A 26,961-nucleotide genomic window follows, 5' to 3' on the forward strand; every position below is an offset into this window, starting at 1 on the left:
GCTGGCTCGTGTGCCGTCTCGGACGCCCCCCCTTTCGCTGCCGCCGCCGCCGCCCCGGGCATGTCGTCCAACTGCACCAGCACCACGGCGGTGGCGGTGGCGCCGCTCAGCGCCAGCAAGACCAAGACCAAGAAGAAGCATTTCGTGTGCCAGAAAGTGAAGCTATTTCGGGCCAGCGAGCCGATCCTCAGCGTCCTGATGTGGGGGGTGAACCACACGGTAACCAGCTCCCCGGCGCGCGCCCCTCCGAGCGCGGCCCCGCGCGTGCTCACGCCCCCCGCAGTCCCGGGCCTTTGCCCGGCGGGCCCCGCCAGTGACGCCTGCAACCCCTTGGCAAGCCAGTTGCACGCCCACCCCACCCTTGCACGCCGTCCCGGCCGGGTGTGCCTCCCCGCGCGCCACGCGAGGCCTGGTGTCACCGTCGGTGGTATGCCGTCGCGTCCTTCCCTTCTCTCCAGTCCCTCAAGCTTCCTGCGTCTGGCTTCGAGCAGCTCCTGGAGCGCAGAGGGAAGGCCTGGGTGGGGTGGAATGGCTTTCATCCCTTCTTCCTCTCTTCTCGCCTCACCCCGTTTGTTGCATTTGTTTTCCCCCATGTTCCTTATAATTGGCTGCCTAGCTCACTGTCCAGTTGACAGGGCAGGTGGCACTGGCCTGCCTGAGTATTCCTCTATTGCTGGTCGTTTGGTTGGTGTGACTGCTCAGAGTTTCCCCGTCCTCCAGACCTCCTGGCCACTGACTGGAAATCCTCCTTGGGTTTCCTTTTTTTCTTCTTGAACGGGATGTATCAACTGAAGAAGCACAGGCTTCCTTGGACCACAGACACTTTACCAGGGTCTTCCTGGGTTAGGGAGAAGGGAGAATGTAACCATTTGAGAGAAGGTGAGGCCTGCTTATGAGAACCACTCATAGTAGAAAGGATGTGTCTTCCTGAATACTGTGGTGTTCATGTCAAAGATGTTGACTTCTCAGTTACTGAGCTTTCTATTGTATGGTCATGAGGATGTGATAATGGACAGTGATTAAGATGAGAGAGAGGTTCCCTGGATCCTTGGGGTGTTTTGAGATTGGCCAACAGCTCCTGTTAGGAAGTTGGAGCCCCGCACAGTGTTTGATCTGGAGGACTTCGTTTGTGTCCTGTTTGTTTGGGATCTTCTTTCTCTTCCAGCCACTTGCTCCTTGCATTCTGACCATTTCATTGAGTCCCTACACCGGAAATGAGAAGAGGAAGTAAGAGGACCTGAAATGCCAGCTTCACCAACTAAAAGTTTGGAATGAGAAAAATGAAGCTAATGGCTTGAGTTTCCCGTGAATATCAGTTCTTTAGGCTCCCTGACTTTTCTGAGCGCTTGAAATTGCCCACAAGACCACATGATGACAAAGGGGCGCAGGGCCAGCAAGACTTTTTGCTTTGCTTTTCTAGAAGAGCCTCTGGCTGGAGATTGATGAACCATAGTCTGAGCTGGGGTTTTAGATCCTTACCGCTAATACAGAAGTGCACACGGGGGTCTTGGGCAGGTTACTGTTTTCAGTAACCTCACTGAGGTGGACGTCCTGGCCAGGGTAGGGAGAACCGTTGGTTTAATGCCTAGACTTCTGGGAGCTGCTTTGATTCAGTAGTCCAGCAGCATTTGTTGCCACTGCTTCCTGCTGCCTCAGGGGTCATCTGACAACATTGCAAGGGAAACTGGGTCATCAAAATGTGAACCCTGTGTCCCTGCCTTGAAATCAATCCTTGGTTTTGTTGTGCAGCTTGTTTCTCACTAGAAAGCATCCTGTCTGTATGGAGAATTGGTAGAGGTCTGAGAGTCAGGAATGTTACAGCTAGTCGTAAGGGACTTCGGGCCCCTGATTTTATACATGAAGAAATGGAGGCCCTGGATGGAGGATTAGGTCGCCTGTGGTCACAACAAAAGACGCAGCTCGTTGTGCAGTACTGTGGGCTGTGTTGGCCGATGGTAGTGCTTGAATAGGAGGTCTCATTTTATTTGCCTCCTTTTCCTTGTCCTGCCTCTCTCATCCAAGTGCCAGGACAGATGGGAATTATGGTCTTGTTAGAGAACCTGAATGTTACGGTCAGGAGTGTGTGCCTGTGCCTGCCAGTTCCCAGGAGTGTATGTGGTGCTTGGTTTTCTGATAGGCAGGCAATGAGTCTCTGGCAGATGAAGAGGCAACTGTGATTCCTAGTCACCCTCTATTTTTGTTAACTTTAAGAAAGTTTGTTTGAGAGCTAGCTAAGCAAGACCCAAGCCTCTGGACACAATGAACGAACACCTCAGGGGAGATGCACTGGGCACCACTGCCCTGGACAGGCCGAGCTTTGGAGCTCAGTTAGTCAAAAGTTTTCTTGCTTTCACTTAGCCTGCAATAAGGTCTAGAACTTCGTGGGTCCCCTTGGGAAATGGAGCATCTCCCCAGAAGACTATAAAATCGTGCAGTTCTCAAGGGGGTCAGGACCACATTGTTTTGGTGGATTGATAGCCTTTCTTGGAGGTCGCCTTCCTTCAGAAGCCCATCTTGCAACTTTTTGCAGTCTTTAAGTTTTCAGATACCACCTTTTCTTTGATTCTTTAGTTTCTCACCCATTTAAGCGTTTAGGCTGTGATGGTCTATGGTTGATGGTGTATGAGACATGAAGGATGGATATGTCTTTATCTGTAGTACAAGTCAGTTACATACTCTCTCATGAGGTGGTTGGTTTACTTCTGGGTGGAAAAAGAGGCCTTTGAACTCAGTGTTGTAACAGGAGCTCCTCTTGTGGACAAGAGATGCAGCCCCTGGACTTTGTGGAGGAAGACTGTGTAGGAAACAGGGAGAAAAAAATCAGAAGACTTTGGATCTGTCAGGGGAGAACTAATGGAGAGAGAAAACCAGAGTTTTAGTGAATGAAATACAGCCCAGAGGGTCTGGAGTTAGGAAAGAGGTGGCCTGGGAGAGGATGTGGAGACCGGAGGAGGCAGACCTGGCTTGATAACCTGTTGGCCATTTTAGGAACTGCGTATGTACGAAGCCTCATCCCAGTGATCAGAAGGAATAGGGGAGGTTGATGGTAACTATGTTTAACTATTTGGAAAGCTGCCTGACTGGTTCTTCAAAGTGACTGCACCATTTTACATTTCTACCCGCAGTGTGTGTGGGTTCCAATTTCTCCACATCCTGTCAACACTTGCTATTGTCTGTCTTTTTCATTATAGCCACCCTAGTCGATTTGAAATGGTATCTCATTGTGATTTTGATTTGTGTTTCCCAGATAGCTAACAACGTCGAACATCTTTTCATGTGCTTATTGGCCAGTTGTATATTTTCACTGGAGACATATCTATTAAGATCCTTTGCCAATTACTTTTTGCCCATTTTTAAATTGGGCTATTTGTCTTTTTATTATTAACTTGTAAGAGTTCTTTATATATTGTAAATACAAGTCCCTTATCAGATACATGATTTGCAAATATTTTAGCCCATTCTTTGGGTTATCTTTTTTACTTTCTTTTTTAATTAATTAATTTTTGGCTGTGTTGGGTCTTTGTTGCTGTGCACGGGCTTTCTCTGGTTGCAGCGAGCAGGGGCTACTCTTCGTTGCAGTGCATGGGCTTCTCATTGCAGTGGCTTCTCTTGCTGTGGAGCATGGGCTCTAGGCACGTGGGCTTCAGTAGTTGCAGTGTGCGGACTCAGTATTTGTGGCTCGTGGGCTCTAGAGCACAGGCTCAGTAGTTGTGGCACACGGGCTTAGTTGCTCCGCAGCATGTGGGATCCTCCTGGACCAGGGCTTGAACCTGTGTTGCCTGCATTGGCAGGCGGATTCTTAACCACTGCGCCACCAGGGAAGCCCTTTTTTACTTTCTTGGTGGTATCTTTTGAAGCTCAAGTTTTTAATTTTGATAAAGTCCAATTTATCTATTTTCCTCTGGTTGTTTGTACTTTTGGTGTCATATCTAAGAAGGGTTTGCTTAACCCAAGATCGTGAAGATTTACTCCTATATTTTCTTCTAAGAAAAACTCAGCGTTTTCTAAGAAAAACTCTTTTAGTTTTAGCTCTTACATTTAGATCTGTAATCCATTTTGAGTTAATTTTTGTGAATGGTGTGAGGAACAGATTTATTCTTAAGTCTGCTCAGTTCTCTCCCACATTCTACCCCCATTCTGTCCACACATTTTCTTTGCCTAATGCAGACCCAGCACCTCCTTTCCCTGCCTTTTTCTCTTTTCCTGCTACTTTAAAAATCTTTAGTAAATAGGGACTTCCCTGGCAGTCCAGTGGTTAAGACTCCGCGCCTCCAATGCAGGGGGCATGGGTTTGATCCCTGGGAGCTAAGATCCCATGTGCCGTGCAGCGTGGCCAAAAAAAAATCTTTAGTAAATATTCCTGCTCTAGTGAAGCCTTTGGATGAATTTGTCCTTCAGCAAACCTTCCCACCTCACAGCGAACACTGGGACTCAAACAGGAAAAGAAAAGCCAAGGTGTAAAAAGGAGGAATAAACCCAGGGGTGGATTTGTTGGCACCTGTGGCTCTCTGTTCTTGCCCCTTTCCTTTCTGGAGTTTCACATCTCGCTTGGACCTCCTTGGTCTCGGGAATGTGTTCCCCGACACGTCATGTTTTCTGATGGTGGCAGGTAACAAATGATTGTCAGTGGTGGCCAGCCCATTGATGAGCCACCCACAGAACCCTGGGACATGTCAGGAAGCCTGCATGCCCAACGCGCGCCTCCTGGGTAGCAATCCCTATGAAGGTCGCAGAGGGGAGTGGAGGCTTCTGGAATCAGAAGTTCACCGGACTAGAACTAGTGACTGAATTCTCGTGTCCAGTAGGATCAGCACAGAGTAAACCCTCTGCTTCTAAGTTGTTTCTCACTCAGCTTGTTTAGCCTCCTCATTATTTATGCTGATGGCTCATAGAGTTAATCTTGTGGATAATCCAAAAACCACTTACATGATGTGAGATACAACAGATTTACCATCCTAATATGTTCTGTTTATCATGCTACTCCAATGAGTTTGCATTCCGCAAGTGCACTTCTGCTGAAGGTGAAGGAGGTTGGCCGAGAAATGTGCTAGATCGTAAAGGAAAGGCACGTCTTCCTGAAACATTGCTTTAGTCACAACCTTTCATGCTTCAAAGCTTTTGGTCACTCTCCTTTATTCCCCTCTCCCTGGCATTTAAGACTCTTTACATTCTGGTCATAGCCTCAGTAGCTAACCTTAATCATCTTTCAGGCCATGAACCTTAGGCATGGTCACACCAGCTTTGCTATCTCTTTTTCTTTTTATCCTAGTGTTAGCCATCTTTCAGTCCCCCTTTTCTAGCCATCCATCCCTCCAACCAACATTTATTGTATAACTAATTGTGCCAGCCATTCTGCTAGGGACATAAAAATGGGTAAGGTAGTCTCTTCCTTCTAGGGGCTCACAGTCTAGTGGAGAAATGAAACATGTAAGCAAACAATAACCCAAGCGAATGTGATATTTACGATATAAAGATGCACATGGGAATGAGTAACTAGTTCAGCCTGGGGAAGACAGGGAAGCTTTCACAGAAGTGTTATTTAGTGAGATCTTGGATGATTCTCTTAGCTTTATTCAAGCTTCTTCTATTCTTGCTGCCATAGTCTACTACCTGAACTATTGTGATAGCCCCCTAAATGGTCTTGCTGCTTCTTATCTTTGCCCTGTCCAATCCTTACTTGATTTTGATTTCAGAATTACCTTTCTGTACCACCCATCTGATCATGTGAATTCCCAGACTTAAACCTGATCAGACTTAAACCTGAGAGGACTTCCCATTGCCTGCAGAGTTAAGTCCAAATTTATCATATAGTGGACAAACTAAGTTCAAATTCAGGCTATGTCCCTTAGTATAGCTTTGGAGTAGTAATTTTTCTCTCTGAGATTCATTTTCCTTTTCTATAAAATGAGCATAACACTTTCCTTGCAGATTATTAGGACAGAGGAAAGGAATGGAAAACACTACCTTAGCCAAGGTAGCTGCCCATAAGAAGGACTGCACAGAAAAAAAAAAAAAAAAGAAGGATTGCACAGCACAGTGTAAAGAGCCCAGGCTTTGGCACCAGCAGACCTGGGAGCAAATCCTGACTCTACACATATTGTCTGTGTGACCTTGAGCGAGGTGCCTTGAACCTTTTGTAAAAGGCAAAATCAGATTAATAATAATTAATGTGACTATTAAATATTAGAAATATAGAATAGGATATATATGTGAGATATATGATATATAATATATAATAATATAAAGCACTGGCCACTTACAGACATTCCATAAATAGAAGCAGCTGTTATTTACTAATATTGATAATATGTGAGGCTGCTCACCTGTCTTTCCTGTACTGTCTCCCTCCACTACTTATTACCTCTGTCCTACCCTGCCACTCTCCCCCCGCCCCCCTACCTAAAATGGGCAGTATACTTTTACAGCTCTGAGGCTTGTTTCTGACTGTTCCCACAGCTGGGATTCCCTTCCTCGGGTTTTGTGTTTTGTTCCTTTTTCTTTTGGAGAACTACCCTCGTAGGCCTTTCTCACAGGTATTTCTCTGTAGCTTCCTCTAGCCACCAGCTCTCCCATGCCCAGGCAGAATCAATCATTTCTTAAGCTACTTTTCCGTCTACCTTTATTCATAACTCTATAGCACTCATCACGTTGTATTTGTTATTTGTTATCTGTCTTCCCAGGTAAACAGACACCATATCTTTTCATTTTTGTATCCCCAGCTTCTGGCACATAGTAAGGCTACACTGAGTAGAAGTTAACTGAATAGAAGTTTGGCAGCGTCTGAGCCAGATCAGGAAAGACCTTGATTGCTAGGCTGAGGAGTTACAACTTCACCCTGAGGTTGGTGAGGAGCCATGGAAGATTTTTAGGCAGGGTGTAACGTGATCTTGTTGTGGGTTCTTCCAGTGTCAAGTGCTCTTGGCAATACCAGGAGGGGCATTAGGTTCCGTTTCTAGCCTGATGTGTAAGGGCTGGGAGTCTGACTCTGACCATATTAACCTCACCCTCCTCTGACATGGCTGTTCTGTTCACCGTCCCTGTGTTCTCACTTACTTAAATGCTCCTTGACTTCCAGATTCACTGTATCATAGGCTTGTGTCATCTCCCGGATGAAAGGATAGGCCTCCCACTTCTGTGTGCACGGTGCACACAATGCTTCCCTTGCTGCACAGCCCCTTCTCCCTAACATAAAATGAAGCATGTAGTAGGTATTTCAGTAAGTGCTTGTTCAACTGAAATTGAATAGAACTCTCTGGGGATGTAAAATTTAGCACAACTAAAAAAAAGAAAAAATAGTACAGCTAATCCCTAGAGTGAATCGTCTACATGTGGCCCAGTGGAAATGAGGGTGAGTCTACGTAGTTCAGCTATATGGATTGTTCAGCAGTATATTATCTGTCAGAAATTTCCTGCTGTTGGATTGTATAGTCAAGAATAGATATGAATTGAGAACTAAAAACTGACCAACTTACAACTATTCAAACTATGCTGCACTTAGAATTGCACAGAGAATTAACGAATGGAACATCCCTGAATAGCTCTTATTAGAATAATTCATCCTGGCTAAGGGGCAATTGACCCCTCGCAAGCAAGTGTTTTAGTCTTTCCTTCTCCCAGTAACAAGCCCTGGCCATGGCATAGAGTCTGGATTTTAGACTAACCCAAATCAATCAGTAGCAGATACTAGAACCTTTTGGTATAAAACCATATTCTTTGAGCCAGTGATATGTTCTTTCTAGCATGGTGGAATAAGCTAGAAAAGGCAGAACTTAACTTTTTTAAACTCTCAGAGCCAGGCTTAATATGCCAGGAAAAAGGAAGTGGGACAGCTACAATGAATTGTTTCTATTGGCAGAAAAATGATGTGAAATGGTTTCCTCTCTAGTCGCTCACTAAACAACCAGCTTGCCTTGTGAGCACCCCCTGGAATGGTAACTGGCAGAACTTTTTTCTGTGGCTGTTGAGCCAGTGGTGGGCATCTCAGACCTGGATGCTGGGAATTCTAAGTGTACGAGTTGAGGACTTTCGACAAAATGATGTACTCACGTAGTCATCATCCTAAACAACATATAGAACGTTTCTAATAGCCTAGAATTGCGCCTCTTATGTCCCTTTATAATCATCCACACCCCTCACAGCCCAGGCAGCCTCTTACTGGATTTCTGTCACTATAGATTCTAGAATTTCATAATAAATGAAATGGAATAAATAAATGGAATCATACACGCTGTACTTCTTCGTTTATGCCAGTCAGTTATGCCAGCAGTTTATTGTCTCTGCCCCACTGCCAACTTACACTGCTACCCTGCGGCCCCTCCCCATACACACACACTCCTTCATTTCCCTGTGAGTAAATTGGGTTTTTCACCAGCTCTAGGAAGGTATGGTTTCCCCAGCCCAGTTACTACATTAACTTGAACTTCCTCCATCCTCTGCCATTTCTAAATAAAAAAGGTTTGGAACATGAAAGGAGCAGCAAATTACATGGTATTTCCCCCCATTTATGCTCCTGGAGGAGTCCTAATGACTAGGTTATTCCCTCACTGCCACATGGGGCCTCATTGAGATAATAGGATTTGCAACGAAAGTATCCAGGAGACACAAGACTGTGCTCCCCCTGCCCCCTATCCATTAAGTTGGGACTAAGGTTTCCTCTCTAAATCCTGAATGCATTAGTGGCAACTGGGTTGAGGGTCAAATGTCAAATACTCTGCTGTGATGGGAGAGGACATCTGCGGCTAATTAGACCACTAATTGGCTAAACTGGGGATGGGGAAGGGCAGGAGCTGCCCTCTCAGCTCTGCACCAATGGGAAGCCAGTTCCCTGTGCAGCCTCCAGCTCCCTGAAGCCGGGATGAAGGACAATGAGAAGGTTTGTTTGCAGTGGGGGCAAGGCACCCTCCCGCATCTCCCCCAGTTCAGCACAAGAGAGGACATGGCTTTAGGGCCTGGCCCTGCTTTAATTAGGAGAGTAAGAATGAGCCAGTGGCCAGATGTCTACCTCTTCTGCTCACTTTAATCCTTTACTTTGGAGATAAGAGTTACATACCCACATAAACCCATCCAGCTTTTTTCTTGCCCCAGGCTGATTTCTTGAGTGATCCCCAATTGTAATGAAGATGTTCAAAGCCCTCAATTAATACTCATATAGGTTGGGTGATATTTATTCATAGATCCATTTATTATTGCATTTGATAAATACATATATAGTACCTGCCATATGCAAATCGTGGTGCCAAGTACCATGTGTGGAGCCTCCAAGGTCAGTTAGATGATCTTTGCCTACAAAGATCAGTGATAGGATCTTGCCTAGCTTATAGTCAAGCAGGCTTGTGAGGTTTGTAAGTGTTAACTGCAATGTGAGGGAGGCTGTGAGACGGCCAAAGGATGGATATAAACAATGCTTCAGGAATCCCGAGATAGGAAAGAACATTTATGGTCCAGAGAATCATGGAAAGCTTCATAGGGGAGGTGCCTTTTGAGCTGGACCTTATCAGGTGGAGAGAATTTCAGTAGGTAGAGATGAAGTTGGGAACTTATTTGAAGAAAAGAACAGAAATAAAGATAAGGAGGGGGGCTTCCCTGGTGGCGCAGTGGTTGAGAGTCCACCTGCCGATGCAGGGGACACGGGTTCATGCCCTGGTCCGGGAAAATCCCACATGCCATGGAGCGGCTGGGCCCGTGAGCCATGGCTGCTGAGCCTGCGCGTCCGGAGCCTGTGCTCCGCAGTGGGAGAGGCCGCAACAGTGAGAGGCCCGAGTACCGCAAAAGAAAAAAAAAAAGACAAGGAGGGAATCCATGGACATGTGTTTGGTGAGATGGTGGCATCCACAGTGTAGCATATTGTCTCTCTGAGGCAGGTGCCTTGGCTGAGAACCTCACTTTCCCCTTGCTTTGCAGATCAATGAGCTGAGCAATGTCCCTGTCCCTGTCATGCTAATGCCAGATGACTTCAAAGCATACAGCAAGATCAAGGTGGACAATCATCTCTTCAATAAGTAAGTTGCCTGCTGAGTGGGCTCAGGTTTTGTGGCAGTTCCTTCCCTCAAGGCAGAGAGCTTCCCAAACCTCACCGTGGTGAGGACAGGCAAGCACCTAGCAGGGTGTGACAGCAACACCTGGCTCACAGAACTGAAAAACTGGCTGGGAAAATGCATTCATTATGTGCCTCTCCCCCTTGTGCCGTCCTGTCATCTCTGTCCTTTATCAGCCTACCTCCAGTGTCCCTCAGGGCTTGTGGCTCAGCCCAGGGTGATTCATCTAGGGCCAGTTTAGTTAACAGTGAGCTGCTCGGGAGCTGAGGTATCTAGTACGAGGCTGACAGCAGTGGCCCTATCTTGATCTTAGTCTGAGGCAAGAAGCTGCCAGGCATGTTCCTGGCCTGGGATGCAGCCAAGCTTCTTTCTTTCCAACTAGTGTGTGAACAACAGGCTGAGCATGGTGCCCAGGGGCGCTATCTAAAATCATTCTTCCCATTTTTGCTCATTGTGGCTTCTTGGATTAACACTGGTGTCTTTGTCTCAGACTTTGATGGAGCAGCTGCTTCACCTGGCACAGTTTGGGGCTTGCTGTAAGCCCTTTAGAGGCCTTGCTTTTTCATCCTCCTGTGGGTCACCCAAGGAAATATTTGCAGCTCACACTCTCTTCCTTTCTGCATTTGAATCCTGGTTCCACTCTCCATTGTCTCACCATCTCCACCACCTCACCAGCTGGGCTCTGTCACCCCACCATTCCCAGACTGTTAGCCCAGAGGAGAAGCTTGATTTGAAAACATCCATTAGTGGCCTCTCTCTGCCATAGTAAGTAATAACATCATATTCTAGAAGCTGTCTGTCTTCATAGCTGCTACTTGCTAAGTGGCCACCTGTATAGAAGAAAAACTGTTTCTCCTCTACTCTCACATCACTACTCACTTCTAATACCAAATGTGTGTGTTTCCCACACATCAAGCAATTCTTTAGGACACTAACTAGGTGTCCTACAATTCAGTTCAGTTCTGACACTCTCGACCTGGAGTTAGCATCAGGTCTCACAGGTTAAGGGCTGAGTCCCAGAGGACCGCCCCTCCACCCCGCTTCGGACGCCAGTCTCCAGTCCAGGTTGTCACCTGTGCTTCTGACGAATTTGCTGTAGATCAGAGGTTCCCATGACCCTCCCCCTTGGGTTGGATTAATTTGCTTGAGTAGCTCACAGAACTCAGGAAGACAGTTTACGTACTAGATTACCGGTTTTTTATAAAAGGATACAACTCAGGAACAGCCAGATGGAAGAGAGGCATAGGGCAAGGTATGTGGGAAGGGGCAGGGAGCTTCCATGCCCTCTCCAGGCACACCACCTGCACCAAACCTCCACGTGTTCACCAACCTGGAAGCTCTCGAACCCTGTCCTTTTGGATTTTTATGGGGACTTTTTTTATGACAGCGTGATTGATTAAGTCGCTGGCCACTGGCGACTGATTCAGCCTCGAGCTCCTCTCCCCTCCCTGGAAGTCAGGGGCATGGGACTGAAAGTTCCAACCCTCTAGTCCTGGTTGGTTCCCCTGGCAAAGAGCACCCATCCTTAGAGGCTTAACAAAGGTCACCTCGTTAACATAAATTCAGGTGTGATTGAAGGGAGTTTGTTACAAATAACAAAAGACACCTTTATTACTCTTACCACTTAGGAAATTCCAAAGATTTTAGGAGCTCTGTGCCAGAAACAAGGACAAAGACTAAATATATATTTGTTATTATATCCAGTATCACACCACCTAAGGAAGGAGAGGCTGTGCTACCCTGTGAGGCAGGAAAGGGGATTGTTCTGTGCCAGAGGTCAGGGCTCAGGTGTGGTCATTGTACCAGGGTCCGTGGTGTCCACCACATTGACATCTTGGCCTAAAGTGGACATCCAGTATCTTTATTTGTTTTTTCATCTTTCTTGATTCCTTTTGTCTTTTCAACAACTGTTTACATGCTAGTTATTAGACTGCAGTGCTGTTTACTAGAAGATCAGGCCCCTGCCTTCATGAGAGGCCACTGCTTTTTATTTCCTTGAAGTCTACCATCCTGGAGTAGTCAGAGGGACATACTTCTTTTTTTTTTCCCCTCAGTTTTATTGAGATATAATTGACAAACAGCACTGTGTAAGTTTAAGGTGTCCAGCATAATGATTTGACTTACATACATCATGAAATGATTGTCACAATAAGTTTAGTGAATAGCCATCCTCTCATATAGATATAGAATTAAAGAAATAGAAAAAAAATTGTTTTCCTTGTGATGAGAACAGAGGGCCATGTTTCTGAAAGGGAGTTCCCAAGCAGGTTGACTGTTGTCAAGATGGAGGATTTGGAGGAGGCATCCCTTCAAGTTGATCTCCTTCCTCCTGGGAGTCTGTGGATTGACTAAGGAGTGGGGAGGACGTAGACTGGTGCCAGCAGCCAGCAAACGAGGCTTCATGGAAAGATGGGATCCCAGTCAGTTGACTGAGGACCTCTTCAATCTAAAGCACCCTCTCCTTCCATCCCAGTGGAAGCCAAGGGCAGGACTTGCTGGGTGTAACCATCTTCAGGATGTATTGATAGGAGCATCCCCAGAGGAGGGGGGTCCTTTGATGAGAAAAGCCTTTCCCTTTAGCAGTCAGACTGACATTTACCTCACAGCAGCTCTTCACATGCGGCCACCTACCTGCAGCAAGTACAGCACTTGTGAAGTAGGGCCAACACTCAGTCTCACTTCTCTGCAGGTAAGGTTTTTTTTCCCTTTAATGTAAATTTTATTGAAAGATAGCATGTACTCAGGAAAAGTACACAAATCATAAGAATACAGCTAGATTAATTTTTACAAAGTATATACAAGGAATGTGAAGTTTTTAAACTTTTACATGCTCAGAATCACCTGGAGTGTGTGTTAAAAATGCAGATTTCTAGACTGACCTCCAGGATGCTGAGGGCTTAGCAGCCTACATTTTCAGTGCTGCAGATTGCTCCGATCCAGGTGACCTGTGGACCACACTTTGAGAGGTCCTGGCGTATGAGTTAGAGGAATAAGAAGTTCACAAGAACATGTCTCTGCTTTTCCCCAGAGAGAACCTCCCCAGCCGCTTTAAGTTTAAGGAGTACTGCCCCATGGTGTTCCGAAATCTCCGGGAGAGGTTTGGGATTGATGATCAGGATTACCAGGTATGGGGTGTCTTTGCAAAATCGTAGGGGTTAGGGAGTGGAGGGGGGTCAGGAAGCCACAGGACAAGTAGGGAACCAAACGTGTCTACTGTTCTTGTGCTGCGTCTTCCTGTCATGTCTCACTCCAGCCCAGGCAGTCTTTCTGCAGTGTTGGTGGGCTCTTGGAGGAGTGAGGGCCTTAGAAGTGCTTCTCCTGATGCCTCACAGGCTCAGGCTCCTCTCCCTGGGAGGGAGCACAGTGGGAGGGAGACGGGTCTACGGAAGCTGCTTCATTTTAGTCTGACATTCCCAGTCTAGGCCGAAGAACCCTTCTCCTTCGTAGTTTGACTTAAAAGAGAGAATTATTGCCAGCGGGAGATGAGGCCTCTTAAAGCTGATAAGACAGATTATAAAAGGAAGACTTCAAGGGTAGTGTAACTTCTTGCCAGGTATGAGTGCCACCTCCTAAACTCCCCTGTCCTAACGTTGGGAGGGGGGCTAGGCATGGCAGGGCAGCTGCCCCCTTCAGGGGGTGATCATGTCACAGAGGCCTTTGGCCTATTGGGAGGAATCAGTCCCAATATCAGGGACATTCTAGTCTGACTCATTTTCTGGGGCTTCTGTTACTTCTCCACCCAGCACCTTCCTTGGACTTCCTCCCCTGGCAGACAGCCTGGTGGTGAAGGTGGGAGAATTTTCCACTTCACTTGTGCAGCAGTAAGAAATACAGCTGATTTTCAGTTGTCTGTTGGGGGAAAAAAGGAGTGTACAGCCTAGTGAAATCTAAAATGGATGCTCACATCTTGTAAGATACTGTCATTCCTCCCATCCCGCTCCCAGGAAGTCTTTCACAGAGTAGATCATGAGAAGCAGGGTCTCCTTCTCCTCTGTCCTCCATCCAGGGGGCCTCCTGAAGAGGAGGGTGAGGGAACGTGAGAGGAGGAAGAGATGCCAGGGACTTGCACAGTCAGGACCAGCCATGTCCAGGAGGTGCTGGGAGGGCCTCCAGCCCCTCCTATTGGGACCAGACCCTGAACTAAGTCATGCCCTGATTGGAGCATGAGGTTTTTGGAAAACTTCTTGCCATTATTGGCAAGGTTGCTCGGGTATCTTCCTTCCATGGTGGCTCTTTCCCTTCCCCTTGGCCATCTAGCCACATCCTGTATTTTTTTTCTAATAGACTTTTGGGCAGATAATTGTGCTCAAGACTGAAATAGGGGCAGGGAAGATGGTGTTCAGGGAGGGGACTCTCTGCTCTTAGACTACCAGTGACTCAGAGAGGCAGGAGATTCTGCCTGGAAATGAGGCAGGAGTAGAATTATGCTTGTCAACCCTCTGTCTTGTGACCTCCCGAAGGTCTTTTCCCAGCATCTGCTCTGTGGACACATCTCTTTGGTTGACTCGCACCTTCCCCTACTCCCTCCCCGCTTGAGGCTTCTCCTGCCTTCTGATCCTAATGGGAAGGGGGCTCCGAGAAGGAGCAGGGACAGAGCTAGAAAAGCTCCCCGGATCTGCCTCGTAGCTCTGCAAAGACAAACAGGAGTCTGAGGTCAGGGGAGAGGTGTTGCGCAGAGTGGTGAGGACCAGCTTCCTGCTTTGGGAAAGGTTTTCCAGCATGAGGGTACATACAGGAGATAAAGATGACTGTGTCCACTCCTTCTTCACGCTTGACTTCTTGAATATTTCCTAAGCTTTGTCTTCGTCACCCCCAAGAGACTGGGACAATCATCTCATGTTGCAGGTGAGGAAACTCAAGAGTAGAGGAGTTCCGTGGCTCACCCCAGGTCCTATCACACGTGAGCGTCAGGGTTAGAGCCCAGGCCCCTAACATCTGAGGCCGAGTTTTAGTTTCTAGAGCAAGTTCTCTAGGATCAGAATGAAAAGAAATATTTCAGTCAGTCCTCTTCCCATCCCAGTCAAGGATTAGGAGCAGGTGGTAAGGAACAACCCTTGTCTCTCTTATGGAAGACTTTTTGGGAAAGATGTGAATTTCCCATAAGAAATGGGGTGGATAAGGTCCCATCTGTCTCAGTGTTGTTGGCCTTAGAGCAATCTGACCCATAAGAGAAGCCTCAGAATACAAGTCAGAGTCTTCATTCCCCTCCCAAGACCAGCTTTTGTCTTGGTCCATCAGAATTCAGTGACGCGCAGTGCCCCCATCAACAGTGACAGCCAGGGCCGATGTGGCACACGTTTTCTCACTACCTATGACCGGCGCTTTGTGATCAAGACTGTGTCAAGTGAGGATGTGGCTGAGATGCACAACATCTTAAAGAAATACCACCAGGTATGGTGAGTCAAGAGCCTCAGCAGCAGAGGATGGGTTGGTGGAAGAGGGAGAGGAGCCCCCGGTAGAGCTTCTTGGGGAGGGCTTGGTCCTCTTTGGTAATGGCAGGTACCTCCTGGTAACCAAGCACTTGCCCTCCCCCAGGGCCGTGTTTCTGTGAGGTGAAATGCCTACTTGAGAAAAAGAGAAAAGAAATGAAGGCACGTTATGGATGCAGGCCCAGTTGAACAGCTGTGTCTCGTCAGAGTTGGAAAGTTTTCACACTCTGGCACCTGCCTCATTTCTTCTAAAAGAGGTCCTGTTGGCTCAGCAGGGCTGCTGCTTTTCCCGCTCCCATTCTCCTCTCATCTGGAACTTGCCCGTGAGAAAGGCAGGGAGTGCCTGTCCGAAGCCTGCCTGGGTCTTCAGGGAAAGCTGGCTTCTCTCTGGCCACCTGAGAGGTGGTGAAAGGGACTTCTGGTGTTTCGGGAATTACAGCAGAAAACCCTGGGGCCTGGCATGGGCGAGAGCTTTGGGTACGAAGCCATTCAGTTTTCCCAGGCGACCCCATCACAGCCCTGCCTCTGCATCCTCTCTCTCTGCCCTTTGGCTTCCCCATTTCAGGCTGGCAGAGAAGATGCAAGTCCTAGATCAGTGATTTTCCTGCAGAATCCCAATCGGATGAAACCAAAGGGGCTCTGCACTGCCTGCTCAGCCTCTCCCTCTGCCTTGCCAGTTAGGGGTGGTGGCGGCTGTTACCTGTTGTAAGTCTGAGGAACCCCCGTGACTTCACAGAATCCAGTTTGGAAACCACTGGTCTAGAGGCTAGAATCCCAGGGAGCATGTTAGCCCAGGAAGAGCCCCGTCCATCCTGGCACCTTCACCTGTTCCTTCCCTGCCTTCCTTTCTAGTTCATAGTGGAGTGTCACGGCAATACCCTTCTGCCACAGTTCCTGGGCATGTACCGCCTGACTGTGGACGGCGTAGAAACCTACATGGTGGTCACCAGGAATGTGTTCAGCCATCGGCTCACTGTACACCGCAAGTATGACCTCAAGGTAAGGGGCCCTGTGTTTCCCAGCTCTGTGGCCTCCCTCTCCCTGAGGCGTGGAGGGGCCACGACTCCGACTTCCACATAATGGGAAAGCCGGAGTGTATGTTTTCGCATGGGCAAGTGGCTCTGGAGTTGATGTGCCCAATTCTTAGGAGCCAAAGGCTGTCTCAAGTCCAGGTGACAGTGACAAGAGGTTATTGAAGCCCCCAATGTACCATATTTATGTAACAATTGATGTGCACACAGAGGGCAGCAGTACGGGGACAGGCTGTGCTGACGCAGGCACCCTGGCAGCTGTCCAGGCCCCATGGACTGACAGCACAAGCACATTTCTAGACACGGACAGAAACACACGCATGCCTGTGAACCACAGCACTCTGTTGTTCTTGAACCTGGCTTCCTAACTCCTGTCTCCTCACACCACTCTCCCTCTCTCTGCTGCGGCTGCGCTGGTTTCCTTTCCGTTCCTGCAGTGCCCGTGCTCTCCGCCTCCCCAGATCTCACATAGGCTGCCTGTGATCTTTTCTCTCCCTGCCCTTTTCTCCACCTCCACCTTCCCCCACCTAATTACTTCCTACTTAACCTTCCGAGCTCGGCTCAAAATCAGTTCTTCTAGGAAGCAGGCTTTGGCCACCGCCCCTCCCCAGTCTGGTCCCTGCCCCGGTACTACATGCTCTCAGAGTCCTGCCTTCTCCCCTGTACCACTGAGCACCATTGTAATTAATGGATTAATTAATCGTGTAACTCCTGCTTACTGTCTGTCTCCCCTGTTAGAAGGAGAGTTCCTTAAGGGCAGGGACTGAGTCCCTCCGTTCAGCCCGATATCCTGAGCGTGTGTCTGGTATATAGTCAGAGCTCTGTAAGGGGTCTGTGACAGAGGAAGTGAACAAGTTGCTGCCTCCTGGCCCCTCTAGGAGTCTAACCAGCCTACTTGAGTTCACCTGCTGCCTCTCCCTAAAGACCGGTGCATGTTTTTTCGATCAACGGAATTTGCCTCAGCTGGACTTCTCCTGATGGCTCTTATCCTTTCAGGGTTCTACTGTTGCCAGAGAAGCGAGTGACAAGGAGAAGGTATGCTGGGGCCTGTGCTGATCACTTGTGGAATGGGTCGCTGGGAATCAAAAACACCTTCTGTTGGCCATCCTGTCCCTTCCTCTGCTGCCGCCCCAGCCTAGTTCCCAGACATGCGGTCTGTTGATGTGAAATGCTGTGTCACTGAGCTTGTGTCTGTCCTCATCCTTGGCCTAGGCCTTGGTCTCCAGCCTTTTCCTTTGCCCTTGCTGGGTTCTTCATAGTCCTGGAGGGCTAGCAGTTTCCATCTCAGGCCAGCCTGAATCCGTGGCTGGCTGGCTGCTTGAGCTCTGAGGTAGTCTCAGGGCTCAGCAGGAAGTCCTTTGGTCAGTCCTCATTGTCTGACTCGTGCTACATATTTGCCATCCATCCCTGCCTGCCCGAAGCTGGGACTGTAGACTCCTGGACTGAGCTGTTGATTTGGCAGCTTGGCCACCTTTGTGCTGAGGACCCTTTCCTTTCCTGTACCATTGCCCCCAGCAGAGGACTCCTTGGGGTGAACAAATCAGGCCACCAGCCTAACACTGCTATTGCTCTCTCAGGCCAAGGACTTGCCAACCTTCAAAGACAATGACTTCCTCAATGAAGGGCAGAAGTTGCACGTGGGAGAAGAGAGTAAAAAGAACTTCCTGGAAAAACTGAAACGGGATGTAGAGGTATATATTTACCCTCGTTTTTACTTTGGTTAAACAGGACCTCCTCTTGTCCCCAGAGCAGGAACCTCTTTAATCTTAAGAAAAATTGAATTCACCACTTCCCAGGAGTGTAGACAAGAGGAAGGGTGGTGATTTGAGCCATGTAGGTAGTTATTTGCATCTAAAGCTAGTGCAAATGTACATTCCATTTGGGGGGACACAATTTGTGCCAGTAGAACGTGGGTAACTCAGTTTGGAGTGCTTTCCCTCATCTCTTCTCTAGTCTGTTCCAACCCCTCTTCACGCTTCCTTTCTGGTGGTGTCCCCATAGTGGAGGGGGTATCCAGCTGTCAGAGTGACAGGAAACCAGCTATTAAGATCTGCCAACCGTGCCTTTCTCTGGCTCTGATTCTCCTCTTACCTAGCAGCATTCTGGTTGGAACGGGACTTCCTGTGGAGAAGTTCCTTTGGGGAGGACAGGTGGTAAATAATGAATGTGATATCTGATAATTCAGTGTCTCCTATTTTTTTTTTTTATTATTTATTTGGCTGTGCCAGGTCTTAGTTGCGGCACGCGGAGCTTCATTGCTGCGTACGGGATCTTTAGTTGCGGCATGTGGGATCTAGTTCCTTGACCGTGGATAGAAACCGGGTCCCCTGCATTGGGAGCACAGAGTCTTAGCCACTGGACTGCCAGGGAAGTCCCAGTGTCTCCTATTTTAATAAACGGGGAGCCTGTTCATTAAAACCAAATTCTATAAACTTCAGAAAATGTTTTATTTTTTTAATTGTGGTAAAATATGCATAACATAAAATTTACTATCTTAACCATTTTGAAGTTGAGTTTTGAAGTTGTGCAACCATCCCCACCATCCATCTCCAGAACTTTTTCATCTTCTCAAACGAAAACTCTGTACCCAAGAAACACTAATTCCCCATTCCCCCTTCTCCCTTGCCCCTGGCAACCACCATTCTACTTTGTGTCTCTGTGAAATTGACGGCTCTAGGAATCTCATATAAGTAGATCATACAGTGTTTGTCCTTTGTGTCTGGCTTATTTTCACTTACCGTAATGTCTTCAAGGATCATCCATGTTGTGCTATGTGTCAGAATGTCCTTCCTTTTTGAGGCTGAGTAATATTCCATTGTATGAATATACTACATTTTGTTTACCTGTTCATCCGTTGATGGACACTTGGTCACTAGTTAAGGTTAACTAATTAATCTAGTTTCTAGTCTCCAGAGAAACAGAATAGGGTGTAGAGAGATAGGTAGATGTTTATTATAAGGAATTGGCTCACATAATTATGGAGGTTGACACATCCCAAGATCTGCAGTTGACCAGCTAGAGACCCAGGAGACCTGATGGTGTAGTTTTAGTCCAGAGGCCAGCAGGCTTGAGACCCAGGAAGAACTGATGTTTCAGTCTGCATCTGAAGGCAGGAAAAAACTGATGTCCCAGCTCAGAGGCAGTTAGGCAGGAGGAGTTCCCTTTTACTCACAGGAGAGTCAGCCTTTTCGTTCTTCTCAGCCCTTCGACTGATTGGACGAGGCCCACCTACTTTAGGGAGAGCAATCTGCTTTACTCAATTTACCAATTCAAATGTTAAGCTCATCCATAAACACCCTCACAGACATATCCAGAATAATATTCGACCCAATTTCTGGGCACCCAGTAGCCCAGTCAAGTTGACACATAAAATCAACCCTCACACTTGGATTGCTTCATTGTGAATAGTGCTCCTGCGAACATGGGTTTAACAGACTTATTTTTGTTAGTAAGCTTTACCTTAACCACCCCCTACTATGTTTGTGCTTATATTCTGACATTTGGTTTGTCCAGAGTCTTTCTCCTCCTTTTCCTCCTTTTCTCCCTACTCTGCCTTCAAGAAGAATTTAAGGCAGTTAACACAATTCATTTGTTTTCACTTGCATGTTACTTTATAAATGTTTGCAGATGGACGGGAGGGGGTGTGGCTCACAGAGTCTCTCTTTTCTGGGACCCTGGTCCCTTCTCCTTCGGCCTTCAGAGGGCATTGTCCAGAGGTGCTTGCAATGGTGCCCCTCACCTTTCTTTCCTGAGGAGATTCTGCTGATCTCCTACCACTGGGGCTTCTTATGCTTTTAGTTGTCTTCTGGGCCTGCGCATAGAGCCCCTCTGGTCCTATTATGATTCTCCGTCTAGTCAGTCAGACAGTTTCCTGCAGTGCTGCAGGTTCGTTTGTGACCATGGCAGGACGCCTGGCACATGGCTGATGGTGGCTGCTGGCTAGTTCACAGAGGACTTGGACCAGTGACTCTGGCGTCACATTAGTTAAACTGGAATGCCAGTTGGCCATCTCCATCCTGTATCATTCCCACGCTCTTTGTTCTTCTCCGAGTCATTGAGTCCTGGCTCAGGAGACTTAGACACCATCCTGCTCCCAGCACTTGTTATATGGATGAGAAATGCACAGGCAGCGTTCCATTATTTCTTTCCTCCACCTCACCATGGCCTCTCTTGATCCCAGACAGAATCGGCTCTTCCCTCTTCCTGCAGTGCTCCTTCTACTTTTACTCCCGCAGCCTCTGCCTGCCTGACTTCTCTTCATTCATCGGGTCAGGCTCAACTCCTTTCCCCAGGGAGGCCCTCTCCCCGCTGCTGTCGACTCCCGCAGCTCCTCGCCCTTGTGGAGTGACTGTCTTCTCCATTAGATAGTGAGCTCGTTGAGGGCAGAGGCTCTGATGTCTTATTCTCTGCTGTATTTCAGAATGGGAGAATTAAGTTGAAAGGAATGCCTTTTCTCCCCTTTCCAGATGCCACTTTGCCTCTCCAGATGTCCCTTGTAACCTCTTCCTTCCCTCTGTCCTCCCCCCACGCCCCTAGTTCCTGGCCCAGCTGAAGATCATGGACTACAGCCTGCTGGTGGGCATCCACGATGTGGACCGGGCAGAGCAGGAGGAGATGGAGGTGGAGGAGCGGGCGGAGGATGAGGAGTGTGAGCACGACGGGGCGGGGGGCAGCCTGCTCTGCTCCTACGGCACACCTCCGGACAGCCCTGGCAACCTCCTCAGCTTTCCCCGGTTCTTTGGTCCTGGGGAATTCGATCCCTCTGTTGATGTCTATGCCATGAAAAGCCATGAAAGTAAGTAGGAGCCTCTGCCTGCCTGCCCCGCCCCCAGCCCTCATCCTACCCGCCCTCCCCCACTTCAGTGGGCCTCCATCTTAGTAACTGCTGACTTTGGCCCCTTTCTGCCTCCATCCTGGGTCACCAGCAGTAACGCTGTCTTCTGGGGCGCTGGGGTCCTTCTCTGTCAGGCCTTCCTTCACCTCTTTGCTTGTCCTGGATAGCTGAGGCCTGGTTTGGCTCTGGTTCACGGGATGGACAAAGCCTCCTAAACGGTGTCACGTCAACCCCACAGGGTGGCTGTGAAGATCAAATAAGATAAGAGCTATGAAAGCTTCTGAGAAGAACTCCATGGGTCATTCCTTTCCTCACATTCAAAATGATAGGGATGAATCTGGGTGTCGTATCTGAAGGGTTATGGACCCAGCTGCTTTCTGCTCTTCTCCCTGCCTCTTCCTCCTTTCCTGCTTCCCCTTCCGCTTCAGGTGCCCCCAAGAAGGAGGTTTATTTCATGGCCATCATCGATATCCTCACGCCATATGATGCTAAGAAGAAAGCTGCACATGCTGCCAAAACAGTGAAACACGGGGTGAGTTCTCCGTGTCTCCATCCAGGCCCGGGGGGTGGGGCCTCAGACCCCCAGGGAGGCCTCCTGCTCGAAGGAGATGCTCTCGTGGCCCCTTCTCCCAGGACAGGGACCAGGAAGAGCAGCCCGCCTGGTTGCCTTGTGTTCTTTCTCCGCCGTCTACGTCCCATCCCCTCCCTGCAGCTGGCTGATATGCCCAACTTGCTTTTCTTCTAGTTCTCTGGCTCCTTCCCCCAGGGCTGCTGGGCATGTCATGCATCTTGTTGACTGCCAGTAATAGCCTTGTTTACATGCCCACACTGCTCGCCAGAGGCCTGTTTCCGCATGGGCTTCAAGCTACTGTTCTCTAAACAGGGGCCCCCCAGAGCTCTGGGGCCCCTCTGCCGTCTCCCCATTGCCTTGTTCCTGCTTCAGTGGGAGCAGCCCTGGGATTGTGAATCAGAGGAGCGGGGCCAGGGCACTTCTGAGACATGGGAACCATTTCTCAAGGTGGCCTGCCCAGTTTGGGGCGGGGGGTAGTATTCAACTCTAACGTGGAGCCAGAGGCTCCTGAATACCCAGGCCCCTCCTAGGTACAGCCTCCTGACTAGGGCCTCTGTGTATTACAGGCGGGAGCGGAGATCTCAACTGTGAACCCTGAGCAGTACTCCAAACGCTTCAACGAGTTCATGTCCAACATCCTGACGTAGTTACCCTCTACCTTCAGCCAGAGCCAGAGTGCTGGATGTGGGGTGGGGGATTGGAAGAGGGAGAGGGTGTTATTTGGGCTGGATGGGAGGGTGGGGAGCAGAGTGGCGGGTAGGGGAGGGCTTTAGCAATGCGACTGCAGCCTGTGACACTGGAAGAGACTAGCCGGAGAGGAGGGGACGTGCTGTGTGCACGTGCTCACAGGATGTAACCTCACCTGCTTACCCTTGATTTCCCCCCCATTTGACCCAGGTTAGAAAGGGGTTTCCTTTTTGTTACCCTGTAACTTTTTAAGATACCTTGGGGCTAGAGATGACTTTGTGGGTTTATTTGGGTTTTGTTTCTGAAATTTCGTTGCTCCAGATTTGCTGTTTGTAACGATGTATGTCATCACCCTATCCGCCCTCCCCATCCCTGACCTGCTCTCACTTCCCTTCGATTAGAGAAGCACCCGTAGACCCAGCGAAGGGTCCTGTCCGAGCACAGCGCTCTGGTGCCACAGGAGGGGGGTCAGGCGCCTCTGCCTCGCTGCTGCATTTGATCTTGTCTAGGTTAACTTTTAATTTCATGGAGTCTTGTGCACCGCTTCCCCCACTTTTTCAGCCTCAGCTCCAAGTGAAATGTTACGTGATTCCTCCGTCTAAGTGCTGTTCTTCCCGAAGGGACACTCCAGATCAACATCAGGCATCCTGGATCAGAATCAAAGATCTCAGAGGGGAGTGAGTTCATCCTCATGGGATGGTAAGGGGTCGGGGGCTGTTGGGCTCTCGGACAGCTGGTTCTCAGAGAACCCCATGATCACCACCCAAGCTCCTGGGCTCTCTCGGCCCCTGGAGTTCAGATGTCTTCTCTGTAAAGCCTCCCACTGAGTCAAGAGGAACTAGAAAGCACCTTTGGGTATAACAGGACCCTCGTGCTTATTAAATGGTTATTTCCCCTTGGGAAAGCCCAGAAAAGCTGATGAGTATCGAATGAGGTCCTGTGCCCTCCATCCATTTACTTCCTTCTGACCTTCTCCCAGGCACTCTCATTTGTAGGTGAGCTTTTAGTTGGGGGCAGATCTCCATGTGCCTGGGGTGCTCCTTGCAGAGATACCTCTTCAACCCCCAGGGCTACCATGTAGGTAATCTGACTCCCTGTGGTTTGTCACCTGGATGGTTGTGGCCAGCAGGGAGTGGTGCCCCCCACCTTGGAGCGTGGCACCCAAGCCTGAGGTTGCTTCTGAGCCACTTGAGGATCTGACCTGGGAAATCCAGTTTGGAGGCTTGATGTGCGATTCAACCTGGCCCCAACCTTGGATCTGTTTTCCTCGATGGCCCCCCTAGACTTTTCGCAGATCTGCCACCCGCAAGCCTCCTCAGGAGTGGCATCCTGCAGCTTCCTTCAGGATCTCTACCCACCTTCTGAGCCGGCTACCTAAGCCTCAGAATTGTGTCCTTCTGCGATGCCATCAGGGCAGTCTGGTCTGGCTAGGAGAGAAAACAGCCCTGTGTTGGGGGAGGTACATTCCTGCGTCTTCTCACCATCTCACCGGGAACTGGGGTCTTGGGATGAGACACGGTAAAACTTGTAGATAACTCCGCAAATGGAAAGAAAGTGTGTGGAACCATTTTGAATGAATGGATTGGTTTCCTTGGCTCCCTGCAAACCTGGCCAAGCTCAGCTTCTGGAGCAGGAACAAGCACCATCTCGGTGCCCAACCCACGGTATTTAGGTCAGGGAGGAATGGAGACCGCATTCTTGGACTCTACTGGGGCTGTTGGAACCCTTCTGGAAGAGGCAGACAGGGGCCAAACAACTGCCCTGGCCCCAGGAAGGGGCTGTAGGTAGCTCTGAACGTCAGCAGCAAGACCGCGAAGTGACTGGGAGAAGAACTTGGAACCAAGTAGCTCGTGGAGAAAACAAATTTGACTTAGGAAGGGATTAGTAGGAATAATGTTTGGACTTGATTTCCCCACCTCCTAATCAAGAATGAAAATTTGGATCTGTTCCTAGTCGAGCCCAGCATCTCCAAAGCTTTTCAGGCTGTCCTCTTGCAGCCTCCACAACCTTGGGCTCCCTCGGCTTCCTGCATTTGGTCTGCTGATCATGTCGCCATCATGTGTACGAAAAGTGTAACCAGTTGTGTTCAGTTGAAGGTGAGCTACCAAGTATCTAACTCCTTTAACATCAAGTTTTTGTGGGCTTTTGTTTTGTTTTGTATATTGTTTACATTTTGAGAGGTAGCATTCTGTTTTAAATGCTCTTTTTGTTTTTCTAACAGTATTGTTGACTGGGTCAAAACATTTAAGCTGTGGTTTGGTGGATTTTAAATTTTGTTTAAAGCTCATTCTCTGTGCTATCTTCAAAACCTTGGGTTTGGTCCTTTAACTCCTTTGGCATTCAAATGTTTAAAAGCTATTTATCTTGTTTTATACAAGTTTTTTCTCTTCTTTTTGTAACGATGAAGATGTTAAATTTGGTTTGCAGTCTGAGTGTAGAGAAAGTGAAGTGATCCCCAAACCTTTGTGTTTTTTCTCCAAGTCCCACCATGCCCTCTCTGGGCAGGTGTCTGAGGGGAAGTGACTACCCTCACCATCACTCTTTGGAGCCATGAAGAAAAACTGAATGGTCTTACGGCATCCCAGAATAATTTGTTCTCCCAAGAATAAAGGCATAAGAATAGAACGTGGCTGACTGGGTGAGGCCTGGATGGGGACAGGGCAGGATTTTTCTCCATTTTCTCCCTCTGCCATTTAACCAGTCACAGCTTCTCCCGCCCTGCCCCTCTTCTGAAAGTCTATGGCTGAGAAAACTCTAGTCTCCCAGGTCTCCCCACCAAAGTAAGGGGTTCTCTGAAAACTCCACCTAGACCACTAGAAGGCGGCCTCTGGCCCTTGTTCCTATTAACGAACCACTGAGTCTTTGTCCCCTAGTGCAAGCTCATTCCCTGTGCCCTGCAGTTTGGGGGTTATGGGGCAGGCTAGGAAGCCAGCAGTTCCAGAAGCACAGCCTGAGGCAATGCTCGATGTCTCCTTATCTAGCTCAGGGGTTACTGGTCTGTGGGATGTGCTATGAGTCGCCCCTGTGGCTGCTCTCAGTGGCACTCCCTAGGTTCCCTCCACAGGCAGCTCGTCATCCCTTCTCCCTCTTCCTACTTCTGTTTCTCTTGCCTGTGCTTTAGGCCTCAAACAGGTACCCTGGTAGCGCTCAGGGCTTGGGACTACATACTCCTGCCCTACTGACTTTCCCCTCTTCACAGTCTGCCAGGGCCTGCCCCAGGGTGGTGGACCAAAGACCCAGGACTTTTCTCAGTAGCCAGTCCCACCCTCCTAACTGTCTTTTTACCAATTCAGGTTGGGAGAGAAGAAATTTCAGCAATCCCCAGCATTTGAGCTACTCAAGTGTTAGGGGCCAGAAGGGACAGTGTGTTTAAAACAACCCTTAGGAAGCTCTGGCCTTAGACCTGTGGCTCCCCCAGTACCAGAGACCTCACTTTTTTCTGGCAGAAATGTGGGGAGGAGGCTCCAGCCTGAGCACGGGAATCAAAGGGAAAACATTCAAACTGCCCCCAAATCTACCAGCCATCTGCAGGCGGCTTTGTGACACAGCCCTGGCCTTCTTCTGAAACGTGCCACTTATGAAGAGTGTCTCCAGAGGGACGAGGAGAATCGGCTGTCCCCGGCGGGCAATCCTTTGGAGGCTGGGGAGGAAACTTCCAGAGGAGCCCCTTCCCCTTACTCAGAGCCATTTTGGGAGGAAGTGGGAACCAACAACCTTTGGGGGAAGGCCTGGTGCGGCTCAGCACACCCAAGCATCAGGTCAGGTCATTGTAATAAAAAAATGTGAATGAAGTTTAGATTCAGCTTTTGGGGGAGCAGGATAAACGACCACCCCACCATATGTGTGTGACTTCTCAATTTCCCACTGCAATTTCCATTTTTTTTAAATAGGAATTTTCAACCCCCTGTGCTTGTCTAATGTCTGCTCGGAACAATTCGAGACCCTGTTACTGTTTTAAGATGCATGCATGTTAAGGTGAATCTCCAACCCGAGGAAAAAAATAAAATTCAAAAAAGGTTTGTGTACACACCTGTTATGTATGAGTCCTTCGGAAATGAGCCTTTTATCTATCTTTTTCATAATTAAAAGGTTTTGGTCCCAGTTTTAGGGGCTGCTTGGGCTAAATCAGGGTATGGCTTGAGTTTGGGGAAAGAACAGTCAGTGACTTCGGTCACCCACTCTCAGATGCAGTTAATGAGCAACGGTAAGAGCACAGGCACCGGACCATCTGCCTGTCAGCTGCCATTACCACACTCGCTGAGGAATGGACCAACAGCCCCTCACTTCTCCAGCCGCGTAGAACCAACACTTGCTGGGAGCCACACACCCGACACACCTGTCCTAGCTCTCCCTTGACTAGCTACGTTGCTGACTT

The 26,961-nt window shown here is 48.7% G+C and overlaps 1 protein-coding gene across 4 annotated transcripts; it reads left to right on the top strand.

Annotated features, from left to right (window-relative positions):
- Positions 1-6: 6 nt before the first annotated feature.
- On the top strand, positions 7-26,613 carry PIP4K2B (phosphatidylinositol-5-phosphate 4-kinase type 2 beta). 4 transcript variants are annotated; one of them, XR_003002916.1, is made up of 11 exons: positions 7-219; positions 9,901-9,998; positions 13,063-13,159; positions 15,273-15,425; positions 16,316-16,462; positions 17,491-17,529; positions 18,072-18,185; positions 21,031-21,289; positions 21,757-21,860; positions 22,466-25,224; positions 26,108-26,613. XR_003002916.1 is itself a non-coding variant. In XM_024742456.1 (10 exons), the coding sequence occupies exons 1-10, from the start codon at positions 61-63 to the stop codon at positions 22,544-22,546; spliced, it is 1,251 nt and encodes a 416-aa protein (XP_024598224.1). In that variant the 5' UTR covers positions 7-60; the 3' UTR covers positions 22,547-26,613. The 4 variants fall into 4 exon arrangements, 1 of the variants encoding a protein (XP_024598224.1); XR_003002914.1 differs by having other exon boundaries at positions 22,466-24,682; positions 26,033-26,613; XR_003002917.1 differs by having other exon boundaries at positions 22,466-24,682.
- Positions 26,614-26,961: the final 348 nt, after the last annotated feature.

This window comes from Neophocaena asiaeorientalis, unplaced genomic scaffold, assembly GCF_003031525.2.
Source record: "Neophocaena asiaeorientalis asiaeorientalis breed wild unplaced genomic scaffold, Neophocaena_asiaeorientalis_V1.1 scaffold1, whole genome shotgun sequence".
Classification (NCBI taxonomy): domain Eukaryota; kingdom Metazoa; phylum Chordata; class Mammalia; order Artiodactyla; family Phocoenidae; genus Neophocaena; species Neophocaena asiaeorientalis.